Consider the following 15,814-nt stretch of genomic DNA (forward strand, 5'->3'; position numbering starts at 1 on the left):
TACTTGGGGCTGGTCATAGATACCATACAGGAGAAGATATTCTTACCCCAGACAAGAATCAGTTCCATTATAGGACAAATTCAACTTGTCAAAACAAAGAAAATCCTTCCATTCTGCTGTGCATGAGATTGTTAGGGAAAATGGTGGCCTCCTTCGAGGCCATCCCTTACGCGGAGTTTCACTCAAGACTGCTGCAAAAAACACCATCCTCTCGGTCTGGAACAAGAAGGTTCAGGCTTTGGATTTCCCAATACGCTTATCCCCATTGTACGTCTGAGCCTAAATTGGTGGTTGATAACCAGCAACCTCCAAAAGGGAAATCCTTTCTGCCAGTATCCTGGAAAGTGGTGGCAATGGATGTCAGCCTTCTAGGCTAGGGAGCAATCCTGGAAGAAGATTCTGTCCAGGGGAGATGGTCCAAGTCAGAAAGGACCTTGGCCATCAACATTCTAGAAATTCGGTCAGTACGTCTGGCCCTAAAGTCCTGGACGCTAAGGCTACCTGATTGCCCTGTCAGGATTCAATCCGACAATGCCATGGCTGTGGCGTACATCAATCACCAGGGGGGCACGAGTCGTGCAGCCCAAAAAGAGGTGAATCATGTTCTAGCTTGGGCAGAAAACAACATTCCTTGCCTATCGGCGATTTTCATTCTGGGAATAGAAAATTGGCAGGCAGACTACTTGAGCCACCAACAGTTATTTCCAGGGGGAATGGTCTCCTCACCCCTGACATTTTCCTAGGGATATGTCAGAGATGGGGTATTCCGGGCGTGGACTTGTTCGCATCCAGATTCAACAACAAAGTAGACAACTTTGTGTTGAAAGCGAGGGATCTGATAGCATGCGGAACAGACGCATTAGTCTTCCCATGGGATCAGTTTTCACTGATCTATGTGTTTCTTCCAGTTCTGCTACTTCTGCGCCTTCTCTGCAGAATCAAGCAAGAACGAAAGGAGGCGATTCTGGTGGTCCAGAAGATCTTGGTTTGCGGAGATCATAAAGATGGCGGTAGGAGTCCCTTGTACTCTGCCATTATGGCCAGACCTTCTTGCACAAGGTCCGGTATTCCATCCTACCTTACGGACACTAAATTTAACGGTTTGGCTATTGAAACCCACTTTTTAAAAGACCGTGGGTTATCTCCCTCAGTAGTGTCTAGTTTGGTTAATGCCAGAAATCCGGCTTACAGAATCATTTTAATATAGAATCTGGAAGGCGTATGTTTCTTGGTATGGATCCAGGGGTTGGCACCCCAAGAAGTAGGTCATAGGTAGGATCTTTGATTTTCTGCAAATGGGATTAGAAACTAAGCTGGCCTTGAGTACTATCAAGGGCCAGATCTCAGCCTTGTCAGTGTTTTTTCAAGGGCCTCTTGCTTATTACTCTCTGGTGCTTAGTTTTATTCGGGGGGTAACACGGATTAATCCCCCTATCAAGGCACCTTTTAAATCCTTGAGATTTAAATTTGGTCTTGTTGGCTTTACAGAATCGGCCTTTTGAGCCTTTATGGGAAATTCCCTTGGTTCTTTTGACAAGAAAAATGGTTATTTTGGTTGCCATTTCTTCTGCAAGAAGAGTATCGGAACTAGCGGCTCTGTCTTGTAAAGAGCCATATTTGATCATGCATAAGGATAAGGTGGTTTTGCATCCTCAATTTCTACCACAAGTGGTGACATGTTTTCATTTAAACCAGGATATTATTCTTCCTTCTTTCTTCACAGAGCCTCAATCTAGGGAGGAGAAGACACTACATTCTTGATGTAGTAAGAGCAATCAGAGTCTATTTAAAGGCGACAGCTCAGGTTCGCAAAACAGATGTTTTGTTTGTACTGCCAGAAGGTCCAAAAAGGGACAGGCATCATCAAAATCTACTATTTCTAAATGGATTTGTCAAGTGATTGTTCAAGCTTACGGCTTAAAGAAGAAAATTCCTCCTTTTCATGTTCAAGCACACTCAACCAGGGCGATCGGTGCATCATCAGGCCTCTATGACTCAGATCTGTAAGGCCGTAACTTGGTCTTCAGTTATACATTTACCAGATTTTATCAAATCGATGTTAAAGGTCATGAGGATATTGCCTTTGGGCGCAGTGTACTGCAGGCTGCAGTATGAGTCCTCTAGCCTTTTTTTTTTTTTCCCCCTACTTTTTGTTGTCTCCCTCCCTTCAGTTGCCATTGCTGTGGGACATCCCACATAGTAACTACTATGGCTCTGTGTCCCCTGATGTATGAAAACAGGATTTTTAAAACTGCTTACCTGTAAAATCCTTTTCTTTGATGTACCTCAGGGGACACAGGTCCCTCCCTTCTTAGTATACACTTGTATTGCTTGGCTACAAAACGGAGGTACTCCCGGTAATGGGAGGGGTTATATAGGGTGTGCACTTCTGATCTGAGGGTGTGCCAGTGTCCATCACCTATTGGTGGCATATTAACCCACGTAGTAACTACTATGGCCCTGTGTCCCCTGATGTACATCAAAGAAAAGTATTTTTACAGGTAAGCTGTTTTAAAAAAAATCCTGTTTTCGACGCTAGAAAATAGTGATCAGCCTGGTATTAGCCACTTTCAGTTTGGCACGGTTTGCCAACAGTTTGCACAGCACTTTACCAAAATGAAGTGAGACTATACAGTTAGAATACAATTCAAGACCAGAGGGTCAGAGCTCCTACAAGGGAAGGTTGAGTGATGCAAATGGTAGTAGCTGTTTCGGGCAATATTATGAGTTCAGGAGCCCTTCTTGGTGTTGCACATAGACAAAGTTTGTCTTATGGCATAAAACCTCATTCCTTCCTAAGGTGGTCTTTCTTCCACCTTAACCAGGATATTGTCCATCCTCCTGTCCTGATTCGAAAGGGGGATTTCTGTAAACTGTCTTGATGTGGTACCCTCTTTGTATTAAAGGGTTTTCCTAGTTTCTCATTCCACCATTGCTAGGCGGATCAAATATGTTATCATTCGAGTCTTAAGCTTAAAGGATAACGTTTTTCCCTTCCCTCTTATGCACACTCTAATATGCATATAATGCTATGATTTGCAAGGCTGCCACCTGGGCTTCTGTTCACATTAGGGGTGCACCTGAGATGGTCAGAGACTGCGGGCATGGTACGGGAGATGGTCAGAGACTGCGGGCATGGTACGGGAGATGGTCAGAGACTGCGGACATGGTACAGGAGAGATCAAAGCAGCCTCACCAGTTCCCCTCAGATGCAACCTGCCTGATAAAAATACATGCACAGTGTTTTCCATGTATTCCAATGGCTTTAGTTCACACCATGCAGTCAATTTCCGGTGCGGAAACTGACTGCATGGTGTGAACTAGAGCCATTGGGATACATGGAAAACACTGTGCATGCATTTTGTGCAAAAAAAAAAAAGCACACGGAACTGCATCTGGTGTGAACTGGCCCCAAGCAAGCTACCTGGTTCCGTTCCAACAGACTTCTATTGGGAATGCTCATATCGTTACCTCTACTAGCAATAACTTAACCCTTCCCCATTCTTTCACATGGCGATAAAAACCTAGCTGGGTCAAAATCAAGATTATTATTTTTTTTATGGCCAATAAAGGGAGTACAGCCTTTGTCCTGTGACCTGGTTTATATAGCATGGCTACATTCACACAAGTGGCCAGAGGTAGATAGTTTCAGACTTGTACTTAATTTTTTTGGGCCAGTTTGATATATGCAGTAAGCAGCATGTTGCATCAAGTACCAATGTGGTCTCTGTAATCAATTTGATTAGTTCTATTACTTTGTCCTAAAAAGGGATGATTAAAGTACACTGCCACCAAATATGTATTAAGGATCCAATGTAACACATGTATCTCCACTTACCTATGCCCGGATCAGTGCGGTGATCTCCGTGTGTCACGGAGCTGTGCATTGAATTTCCCGGGCAGCTGCAGTAACAATGTCCCGCCTCCTGTAATCGCGTCACGCTGATTCAATGTCCCGCCATTGGATCAGTGTTACCGTCTGTCACAGGAGGCGGGACATTGTTACTGCAGCCGCCCAGGCAATTCAATGCACAGCTCCGTGACACACGGAGATCACCGCACTGTCGGGCGGGAGGAAAGGAGGAGGTAGGACGGAGGAAAGGAGGAGGGAGGACGGAGGAGGAGCCAGGAAAACACCCGTGCAATGGGCGGCACCAGGGGGGCGGAGCCCCGCACAGGCCCCACCCCCTTTTCCGGCCCCATTATCTGCAAGATTTTCCGTTTTGGCAATTTGCCGAAAACACAATTTTCGGCCGATATGTTTCGGCAGCCGAAATCTTGGTGCATCCCTAGTTCACATGTTTAATTTCTATCAGGTTGATATGTTGTGAGCGTCTTTGATGCTAGTTTCATGCACAAGGTGCTATGAGCTGCAGTCTAAATTTTCTCAACCCATTTTTACATGGTTCTGTTGGTGTTTTGCCCTGTCCCCCCTTTAATTTAACTACTTTTGGATATCCCAAGATAAAGACTAAAGTTTCATACTGTAGGATTCTCAATTTACCAGTAAAATCCATTTCTTGGAGTTTTGTATGGGACACTGGACCCTCCACTGTGTTATGATCTCCCTGTTGCTTGCTACAAAACTGAGGCTAGCTGGGAGTTGGAGGTTTTATATAGGGAGTATCCCTGCAACCTTTTTTCATTATCCATTCACCTGAAGATAGCTGCATATTACCCGTGGTAAAGACTAAAGTTTGTGTTTGTTTTTTAAAGAGGAACTCCAAATGTAGCAGCTGCCTTTTTAATGTAAGGAGACTTGCCTGTCCAGGGATCCAGCGATGTCTTTGCACAAGCTGATTCTTCAATCGGCTTTGGGAGCAGGCGGCGTCATCTTAGGTACGGGAAACCGGCAGTAAAGCCAGTTCCCTGCTGTCCCACGGTCTTCTGGGACTTTTGTCCCGGAAGGCTGTGAGGAGGGGGGCGCAAACTTCCTCAGATTGCTGCTACGATCTGACCGTAAGTGGGAGCAAGTACCTATCAAAACCTAGGTACCCCTTTTAGGTGAAGTTCTGCTTTAAGAAACTGATTTTACATGCAAGTCAAAATTCCTATTTTACCCTTGTTCTAGTCCTTTTAATTGTTAACATTTGAATATTTCATGAATCGTTTCTAAGGATACAAGATTGGATAAGTTTATATCAATGCATGCTAAGACTTTTAAATACTTTAATTTGTTGCATGGAAATAAACACAAATTTGTACCTTATTTAGTGATATGGAACATTGCGAGAAGTTTGAGATCTCAGAAACCAGCGTGAATAGAGGCCCAGAAAAGATCAGACCAGAATGTTTTGAGCTACTCAGAGTGCTTGGCAAAGGTGGCTATGGCAAGGTAAGTGAAATAACTAAATTTAATTATGCCAGTTTATTACTTTGGTACAGATTTAATTGTGTTTGTGCGCACTAAAATCCCCCCCCCCCTTTTTTTTTTTTTTTTTTTTTTTTTTTTTTGAGGTTGCATTGAGTAATTAAATATGAAATGCTGTATATAAAGAGTCAAAAATTGTGCGAGTCTGCAAAAAACTCCTTTACCCAAAATTGTCCATGGGGAACACTTTAACCACTACCGGATTGCCCACCGCACAGATGCACCGATACTTTTTATTTATTTTTATTTTTTTCTTAGTACGCATACAGATACTTTATTTTTTTTTCTGTACTTGCCGATTTGTATTACCGATGTATACCGCAACTGTTTTGTTTACACTTAAGCTGTCAGCAATGGTACAAAGCATTGAAAAGTCATTTACAAATTAAATTGATTTTGTTTTTTAATTTTGCACTTTTTTAATGTAAAATGTGTAAATATATGTTAATATAAACAAACAAGAAAAGTTTGAATTGTTTATAGTTTAAAAATAGACGTGAACAGAAAAAAAGCAGGAAAATAATAATTAAATGGAGGGGAATAAGGGGCCTTTCACACGGGGCGGTTCAGTGCTGATTCGCCTCGTGGATATCCGCTTGCTCAGCGGGGATCGCCGGCACGATCTCCGCTGAGCAGGAAGATGACAGGTCTGTCTCTGCATACTACGCAGGGACGTACCTGTCACAGCGCCGCTCTCCCCTATGGGAGATCGGGTGACGATGGACCATCGTCGCCCGATCCGATGACGGATGGAAAAATAGCTTTTTTCCTCCGTCACACTTTTTCGGATCGGAGCGGCTCGGATGTCAGGGGACATGTCCCATAGAGCTCTATGAAGCATCCATTCAGGTCCGCCTGAAAAAGTGACAGGTGGACCTGAACGGATCATCCATGTCAAAGGGGCCTAAAGAGTTACTTAAGTCTGATTAGAGTAAATTAAGGGTTAATAAGGGGTTAAACACAGGACAGTTGTTCGTCCCTACTGACGGCTCATAGAACCGAGCCTGAAAGTATCTGTGCATTTGCACGAGTACCAATACCTGTGCAAATACTCGGTATCGGTACCGATACTGGTATAGGTGCAACCCTAGATACGATACATCATGTATCGCAGGAGCTTGACACCCACGATCGTGGCGAAGAGAGGCAGAATGGGTATCTGCCTATGTAAACAAGGCAGATCCCCCTTCTGACGGGAGAGGGAGAGAGATCAGCTGTTGCTAGTGATCAACAACTGCGACCTCTCTACTCCGTCAGTCCATCCCCCTGACAATTAGAAAGCACCTCCCTAGGGAACACTTGGCCCTTTGCTCACCCCTAGTGTTAACCCCTTCCCTGCCAGTGCCATTTATACAGTGATCAGTGCATTTTTATAGCGTCACGCAATTGTCAGTTAAATTGACGCAGTGCCGTACAAAATGGCCTGGTCAATAAAGGGAGTAAATACTTCTGGGGCTGAAGTGGTTAAAAGCTTTTGCAGCTCATTGATTTTAAAGTTAAGTGATAAATAAAAGAAAAAGATACTGTGCTCCTAACAACAAAATAATAAAAAATAAAAACTACACAAGCAGCTGCTACTAAAGTGTGATAAACACCAAAAATGTGAAAAGAGAAAAGAAGAATGTAGCTGCGCTAACAATGATTATCCCCCCATAGGCGGAAACCTCAATGTGTGAATTTCTCTAATGCTTAAACATTAGTAAAGATGAAGAAAGAAATGATTAAATAAAATTTTTTTTTTTTTTACAATAAATTGATCAATAAATTAAAGCGGGACTGCACTGCGGAAAAAAATATTAAAAGCCAGCAGCTACAAATACTGCAGCTGCTGACTTTTAATAAATGGACACTCACCTGTCCCGGGGTCCAGGGATGCCAAGGCTGATCGATCTCTCGGCTGCTGCCACCACCATTCTAGGTGAGGGAATCAGGAAGTGAAGCGAAGCGGCTTCACTTCCCGGTTCCCTACTGCGCATGCGCGAGTCGCGCAGCGCAATAGGAATTGTCCGCGCTGTCTCTGGGACCCGTGTGTGTCCCAGCAGACAGCACGGCAGGACAGGAAGAGGCATAGACTCCCGTGGGAGTCTATGCCCAGAAGTGGGTGTAAATACCTGTCTTTGACAGGTATCTGCACCCCCCTCCCACCTGAAAGGTGCCAATTGTGATACCGGAGGGGGGAAGGTTTCCGATCAGCGGAAGTTCCACTTTAGGGTGGAACCCCGCTTTAATGTAAATAACAATAATTCATATAAATGTTCATAATATAAATATGTGTACATATAGAAGTGAAAATATAAATAAAAATAAATCCTGATGAAAATGACCAAGAACCGGAAGTGAATGAATTCAAATTATAGTCCAATCAATATTTAAGCAAAACGTGCAATCTTCCGTCACCGAAAAAAGCAAAACACCGCTAAGAATGCACGCTTACCAGAAGGCAAGCGTTTAATAGCTCACACAAATTCCACAGCAGGGTCTCCAAGGTGGGTCTCAAATTGCCATTCAAGATCAGACTGGAGTCACACCCAGAAAGGCTTTCACATGTGAAGCAATGATCTCTCAAAAAATATAAGCAGAGGGACTTCCCATAGTGTAAATCTGGTATACAGCTTTATTAAAAATAAAAGTAGATATACTCACAAACATAAACAGTAAAAAGCAGCGTATATTCCGGCAGGCGAGCGCCGTTCACTCAGATCCTACTTGACTGTGTCAGCACGTCCTAGCCAGCCAACGCGCGTTTTTGTCACGTGACGATGACGTCGGGTGTATTATATTTATATTTTTTGAGAGATCATTGCTTCACATGTGAAAGTCTTTCTTTCTGGGTGTGACTCCAGTCTGATCTTGAATGGCAATTTGAGACCCACCTTGGAGACACTGCTGTGGAATTTGTGTGAGCTATTAAACGCGTGCATTCTTAGCGGTGTTTTGCACTTTTTGATGACGGAAGATTGCACGTCTTTGCTTCAAATATTGATTAGACTATAATTTGTATTCATTCACTTTGGGTTCTTGGTCATTTTCATCATGATTTATTTTTATTTATATTTTCACTAGTATATGTACACATATTTGTATTTATTATTATGAACATTTATATGAATTGTTTATATTGATCAATTTATTAAAAAAAAAAAAAAAATGTTTTGCATTTATTTCTTCACCTTTTACTAATGTTTAATCATTAGGAAAATTCACACATTAATTGAGGTTCCCGCCTATGAGGGATAATTATTGTTAGCGTAGCTACATTCTTCTTTTCTCTTTTTAAGTGATAAATAACCTTAGAATTCTTACTGTCACTCTAGTGTTGGCAGCGATATTTGTGACGTATGCATGCATGAATGCATTAACGTTTAGGTGTATGAAAGCCAACTTGATGCCCGTTCTTTTGTGGTTAAAAGGTGTACTGGTAAAGATCCTTTTTACCAATAATATACTAACAGTGGTTCTGAACCTTATACACTGTACTAGTAATTTTATTATTGCAGTCTGCACTCCTTTGGGAATTTCCCCTCACTTCCTGTTCTTTTTGACACCCATCAAAATGAAAGTGAGGAGATTTGTTCATTCTGATGTCATACTGGAAGTAAGGCAAAATCTTCAGGGACAGAAACCACAATAAAAAAAGTTCTTGCACTTTCCAATGTCCCCAAAAGTGTGAAAAAGATAAAAATAAAAGGTTGGAAATGTTTTAGCAACAAATACACATGTCTAGCCAGCTAGAGAACCTGTTATTCTGTCCTGTTATCTATTCCTATTACAAAACGTAGCACTTTAATGTCAGTGTGTACTTTACTCTTGGAAGATCACTTAACTGCTCCCTCACCGGCTGCATATACTTGGCTTCCGTTCGCTCCCCTTCCTTCCACATAACTGCACTGGTGCTTAGTTATTGTCTGGGCAAGCAGCACCCTCATATGGGAGTAGGGAGAAAGTCTAAATCCTCTTTTCAAGTCATGGCTTGGAGCTTATTAAGGTGCTCTTTCTTGCTCCCTGCATCCAGGGGAGCAAAGGGGAGTAAAGTTTGCTACTGGAGAGTGCATAAAATAAGCCTTTTGTGACCTGCATGGGCAAAAGTTTCCATTAGGCCTGATTCCCAAATATGCAGTTTTAGTGCTTTTTGCATTTTGCAGATTTGCACTGCAGAACGTGTTCCATAGGAAACTTTGTTATATGGACTGTAGTGCAAATCTGCAAAATGCAAAAAGCATGAAAACTGCATTGGTGTGAATCCAGCCTTAAAGGGAAAGTAAGCAAAAGTGAATGTTTGCTATATTTTTAATAAAAATGTAGAAATTTTAAAGAGTTATGAAACCTAAAGCCAAAAATTGTATATTTTGCAGCTTACCAATCATTAGATGTGGTGGCTGATTTTTATTTTATTTTTGTTTCCCTCCCCCTACGGTGACACACCTCCTGTATTAGAGTGCCCACACTCTGGATGAAGGAGCAACAGACGCCTTTTAGACAGAAACATTGTCAGTATAGGGGGAAAAGGCGTGTTGGAAGTACTAGCAGATTTAGATACCTTTTTAATTGAATCTGAGCTCCAGCTCACACTTTATAAGCAGTTACAATAAACAATATTTGTTCCCTTTGGCATAAAGGTTTTACATAAGAGCTGGCCACTGTAAGCAACGCTGTCAGTAGTAAATTGTTTGTCTCCACTAGGGATGAGCCCTATGTTTGCCGAACAATGAACAATATGCAGTTTTCGTGGCAAATTCGAAAGCCGCCGGAACACCAATAAAGTCTATGGGACACTAACATGAAAAATCATAAGTGCTCATTTTAAAGGCTTATATGCAAGTTATTGTCATAAAAAGTGTTTGGGGACCCAGGTCCGGCCCCAGGGGACATGTATTAATGCAAAAAATATTTTTAAACTGCCATTTTTTCAGGAGCAGTGATTTTATTTTTATTTCTGCTTAAAGTGAAACAATAAGAATGAAATATTCCTTTAAATATCATGCCTGCGGGGTGTCTATAGAATGCCTAAAATGCGGCACATTTTTTCTGTGTTTAGAACGGTAGCACAGCAAAATTACATTTCTAAAGGACACAATTGTCATTTAAAACTGATCGCGGCTGTAATGAATTGTCAGGTCTCAGCAATATAGATAAAACTCTTTAAAAAAAAAAAAAGAGCATGAATATTAAGGGGAACCCCGAATCAAAAAAAAAATGTGGGAGTCCCCCTAAAATCCATATCGGTTTTAGGTTTGATATGGAAATTAAGGGGAACCCTGAGCCAAATTGAAAAAAAAATGTAGGGTTTTAGTGCTGTAGGGTCTGGTATGGATTTTAGGCGACACCCACGCAATTGTTTTTTTCATCATTTTGGTTCTGGGTTCCCCTTACTATTCATACCAGACCCAAAGGGCCTGTTAATGGATTGGGGGGGGGGGGTCCCCATGCTGTTTTTAGTTAGTTTCATCTATATTACCAAGACCCTACAATTCCTTACAGGCGCGATCAGTTTTAAATGACAATTTTTCCTTTAGCAATGTCATTTTGCTATGGTACTGTTCTAAACACTGGAAAAATGCGCCACTTTGCAGTCATACTATAGACCCCACCCAGGCATGATATTTAAAGAAATATTTGATTTTTATTGTTTCACTTTAAGCATTAAAAAAAAAATCACGGCTCCCGAAAAAACGGCATTGACGGATTGATGTCCCCTGGGGCAGGACCCAGGTCCCCAAACTTTTTATGACAATAACTTGCATATAAGCCTTTAAAATTAGCACTTTTAATTTTATGTTCGTGTCCCATAGACTTTAATGGTGTTCATGCGTTCTTCCAAATTTGTTGCCTGTTCGGAATGTTCTGGTGCAAACTAACTTGTATCCATTTGCCACAACCCTCACTCTTGTCATTGGCAGAGCTGACGTGGTCACTGGCACCTGTGTATTCCACACAGATGGCGGGTAGCTGTGCATGTTCTTGAGCTGAGGAGGCTTGAGGGGTTTGTGTGACATCACGTCTTTGCCTACTATTCTCCAGTCCTAAGCCACGCCCACAGACCAGCAGTTTTATAAGAGCTGTTAAAAGCTAAAGGAGCCTTTTTTTGAGGGTGTCTATGCATTCCTGTACCTATATGTACTGTGTCCTCTTACTGAAAATTAAGCTCACACATTTTTTAAATGTGCATGTTCAGCTGATGGTTTAGTGAGGTTAATTATTATTTTTTTTAAACGCATAACGCAAAGTAATATATTGCATGATTTTGTGATTTGAACTTGTATCTGTGTGATATAACTTGTCTTCTGTGAACATTTCTGAATGTCTTCTTTTGTGTGTAGGTTTTTCAAGTAAGAAAAGTAGCTGGAGCTCATACTGGAAATATATTTGCCATGAAAGTTCTAAAAAAGGTAAATCTTTGGTTTACTACAGTTTTTTTCTATTGCTATACAAAGTATCAAGTACCTTTTTGTCCCACTTGGATTTTTGACTTCATTTAAATTACAATTTTTAATATGGGTTAAACTTTGAACTTTGTCCTGATAATGCACTTACAAAATATTTTGAATATCCATAGAAAAATGTGTTATTCACCTATGCCCCCCTAAGTAGTGCGACAGACTGTGAACAGCGTGGACTTTTTGAGCACCTTTTTTCACTATTATGATTCTCCTTGTTGGAACACTTTTGTGAGAGTGTATTGTTTACGGTATATAGATTAAAGCAGTTCTGCAGACATTTTGATAAGTTTGGCTCAGTCTAATCTACATGCAGGAAAGGGTGCACAATGGACGTTGTTTTTTTTTATTTTTTTTTTATTTATTTTTTTTCTACCGTACCTATTCAGGTTTAAAATGTAATTTCAGTCCCTGCAGCGGTGGGCGGTGTTTCTGCGGGAATCCGCATCATATCCGGTGATCGTCGCACTGTCTCCTGGGATCTCGTGTAATTCATCCCAGGAGTCCGTGCGAAGGTCATCACAACGGGGGCGGCAACTTGCCAAGATGCCACCTGTTATAATGGCAACATATACGCCGCTCAGAGCAGTAGCCACTGAGCCTGCATTGAAACCAGCAAGGAATGCTGGTACTTCAAATGCACTGCAACATGGAAGTGATTGCTTGTGGGCTTCAAATGCCCACAAGCAAGATGACATCGGCTGTGATTGTTTTTATAAAGTATCGATTAGACTGAAAATCGTACCTTGATAACGGGCATCGGCACTACAAGTTAGTGTGACTTTGAAATCTCCTGGCCCATGTCCGCAGTCTCTGACCATCTCCTGGCCCATGTCCGCAGTCTCTGACCATCTCCTGGCCCATGTCCGCAGTCTCTGACCATCTCCTGGCCCATGTCCGCAGTCTCTGACCATCTCCTGGCCCATGTCCGCAGTCTCTGACCATCTCCTGGCCCATGTCCGCAGTCTCTGACCATCTCCTGGCCCATGTCCGCAGTCTCTGACCATCTCCTGGCCCATGTCCGCAGTCTCTGACCATCTCCTGTCTAAAAATATTTTTTTTTAATTTTCGGTATCGTTCAGTTTTGGTATTGGTTTTGGTTTTTGGCCTAGTGTATTTTTAGTTTTCGATTTCGGCACCAAAACACCCATTCGGTGCACCCCTAGTGAAAAGATCCTGTGACAGGACTGCAGCAGCTGAGGTTTGTCTCATTGTTTGCAGTTTGGATAAGAAATGCAGTTACTACATGGCAAAATAGAAAATGATTTTGTTTCTTCTTTCCTGTTTGAACAAGCATAGTATGTACACTTTCCTTGGCTGTTTCTGTGTTCCATGCTGTTGATACTTTGCCATAACAGGTCATGAAACTTCCACAGATGCTGTCATTCCTATGGCAACTTAGAAATCGCAATGTGCACCTACGGTTTGCATCCTGCACAGTCACAAGACTAGGAAGTGCATATTGGGTAGCCAGCAGCACAGAAATCCAGGAAGTGAACAGGTGGCAGCTTCAGCTGCCCACAGTTAAAATGGATGCACCCACACTTTGTGGAGGGAGATTTCAGCAGCATATTTGGCAAGTACAGAATCGCAGTATATATAGAATAATATGCAAAGTGGTTGGAGGGAAGCTTCACAATGGCAAATATGTTTTTATTACAAATTATGTGAGCAGACTGCAGTTCCTCTTTAAGTGGATGCTGCCCAGTTTTTCTTTCCTTTTTCAAATTAGCAGTTCCTGTGCATGCTAGCACTGATATCCAGTTTTGGGTGGCTCAGTTTCTTAGCAAGTTTGCCCTGCAGACTTCCTTCCATGATCGGGGGGGGGGGGGGGGGGTGTACTCATGCTGCCTGTGCTGCCACAGGTAATCTGAGAAAAGGAGAAAAGCACAAGATGGCTGGCCTCTGGTCCCTCTTCCAGGTGAAGTGAAGAGGCTCACATGCCTGGGTCCTTTAGAATGATGCATTTCCCTGACCAGAAGTTAGCTGTTTAGAAATGACAGATTTGTGTTTTCCTATGCTCAACTGGGCCAAGCATATGTAATTAGCACAACAACGTAGAAGCTTTAGTACTACTTTAAAGCGGGAGTCCGCCGGGACTCCACGTGTTTTTTTTTTTTTTTTTTTTTTTTTTAAGCCAGCAGCTACAAATACTGCAGCTGCTGACTTTTAAAATAGTGACACTTACCTGTCCAGCGCGCCCGCGATGTCGACACCCGAAGCCGATCTCTAGATCGTCTTGTCGGGTGCTGCCGCCGCCATCTTGGGTATGGGAATCAGGAAATGGAGCCTTTCGGCTTCATTTCCCGGTTCCCTACTGCGCATGCGCGAATCGTGCTGCGCAATAAGGATGGTCCCCGCTGCCTCTGGGATCTGTGTGTTTCCCAGCAGGCAGCGGGGCACTTGCGGAAAGGGGCATAATCTACGCCCCTTTCCGCAGAGAGCTATCCCGGAAGTGGGTGCAGAATACCTGTACTGTACAGGTATCTGCACCCCCTCCCCCCTGAAAGGTGCCAATTGTGGCGCCGGAGGGGGGGAGGGTTCCGATGAGCGGAGGTCCACTTTAGGGTGGACCTCCGCTTTAAAGTTAGAGAATTATGACCCACCCCCCCCCCCCCCCCTTTTTTTTTGTTTATAAAAAAAAACATGTTTTTATTGTGTACATTTGGACATATGAAAAAGAGGAAGAGAAAAGTAAAATGAACAAATCCTACAAATAAGAACTTTTCAGGTACATTAACCACTTGTGGACCTCTCACCATACATTTACTTCGGCAGGGCGGCCACTCTGTGCCAGATCACATACCTAGTGCGTGACCTGACACTTCCGGGTCTGGGGCGCGCACCTTCTACTCCCGCCGATGCTGCGATACTCGGGCAGAATGGCAGTCTGCCTATGTAAACAAGGCAGATTGCTGTCCAGTGAGTACAGAAGGCATGGATCCTGTGTTCCTATAAAGTGGAAACACCGATCGATGTTTTCCACTAGTAAAAGCACCCCCCCCCCCCCCCCCACTACACTGAATCACAGGCTGGGCAGACAGTTAACCCTTTGATCGCCCCTGATGTTATACCCTTCCCAGCCAGCGTCAGTACAGTGACTGTGCATATTTTTGGCACTGATCACTGTATTGATGTCACTGGTCCCCAAAAAGTGTCAGTGTGCCATTTGTCTGCTGCAATATCGTAGTCCCGTTAAGTCTCTGATCGCCGCCATTACTAGTTAAAAAAAACTTTTGTGCGAACCAATCAATATAGTCGTATTGAGATTTTTTTTTTTTTTTTACCAAAAATATGTAGCAGAATAATTTGAAGAAATAAGATTTTTTTTTATCTTGGATGTTTTATAGCAGAATAAAAATATATATTTTTTTTTTTTTTTTTTTTTTTTTTTAATTGGTCCTTTTTCTTTATCGCGCAAAAAATAAAAATCTGAGGTGATCAAATACCACCAAAAGAAAGCTATTTCTGGGGAAAAAAAATACATACATTTTATTTGGGTACAGTGTCACACGACCACGCAATTGCCTGTTAGTGGTGGGCCACCCTAAAAATAAAAAAATACATTAATATTCTTAAAAATATATTTTAAAAAATTGAAAAAAATGTTTTACTCACCAAAAACCCCTGTTGCTAGGCAGTCTTCCTAATCTGCCTCTTCCTATTCTGAGGCACTGTTTCTTCAATTCTTCCTTTTCGGCGAGCGGCACCGTTGTCTTCTGGGACATGTATGTGTCTCAGGAAACAAGGGGGGGCCATCCACAAAGCGCTGTACGGCTCGTACATATGCAGTAGAAAACTGTCAGTGAAGCCGCAAGGCTTCACTGCCTGTTTCCATTAGTTAGGATGGCGGTGCTGGCCGCCAATCCGATGGACGGATTACTCTTGGGGCGGCTGATATCATGGGCTCGCTGGACAGGTAAGTGTCCTTATTAAAAGTCAGCAGCTACAGTGTTTGTAGCTGCTGACTTAAAAAAAAAGTGTAGCTGCTGATTTTTTTTTTTTTTTT

General features: G+C 42.5%; 1 protein-coding gene across 1 annotated transcript in view; it reads left to right on the top strand.

Moving 5' to 3' along the window:
• RPS6KB1 (ribosomal protein S6 kinase B1) overlaps positions 1-15,814 on the top strand; it is an 84,126-nt gene that overhangs the window by 15,690 nt on the left and 52,622 nt on the right. Inside the window, exons 3-4 of the mRNA XM_077482116.1 lie at positions 5,215-5,335; positions 11,689-11,757. Coding sequence (XP_077338242.1) covers positions 5,215-5,335; positions 11,689-11,757 — 190 coding nt within the window. The remainder of the gene's footprint in view (positions 1-5,214; positions 5,336-11,688; positions 11,758-15,814) is intronic.

This window comes from Lithobates pipiens, unplaced genomic scaffold, assembly GCF_037356315.1.
Source record: "Lithobates pipiens isolate NorthernLeopardFrog02 unplaced genomic scaffold, aLitPip1_a1.2 Scaffold_16, whole genome shotgun sequence".
In the NCBI taxonomy this organism is placed as follows: domain Eukaryota; kingdom Metazoa; phylum Chordata; class Amphibia; order Anura; family Ranidae; genus Lithobates; species Lithobates pipiens.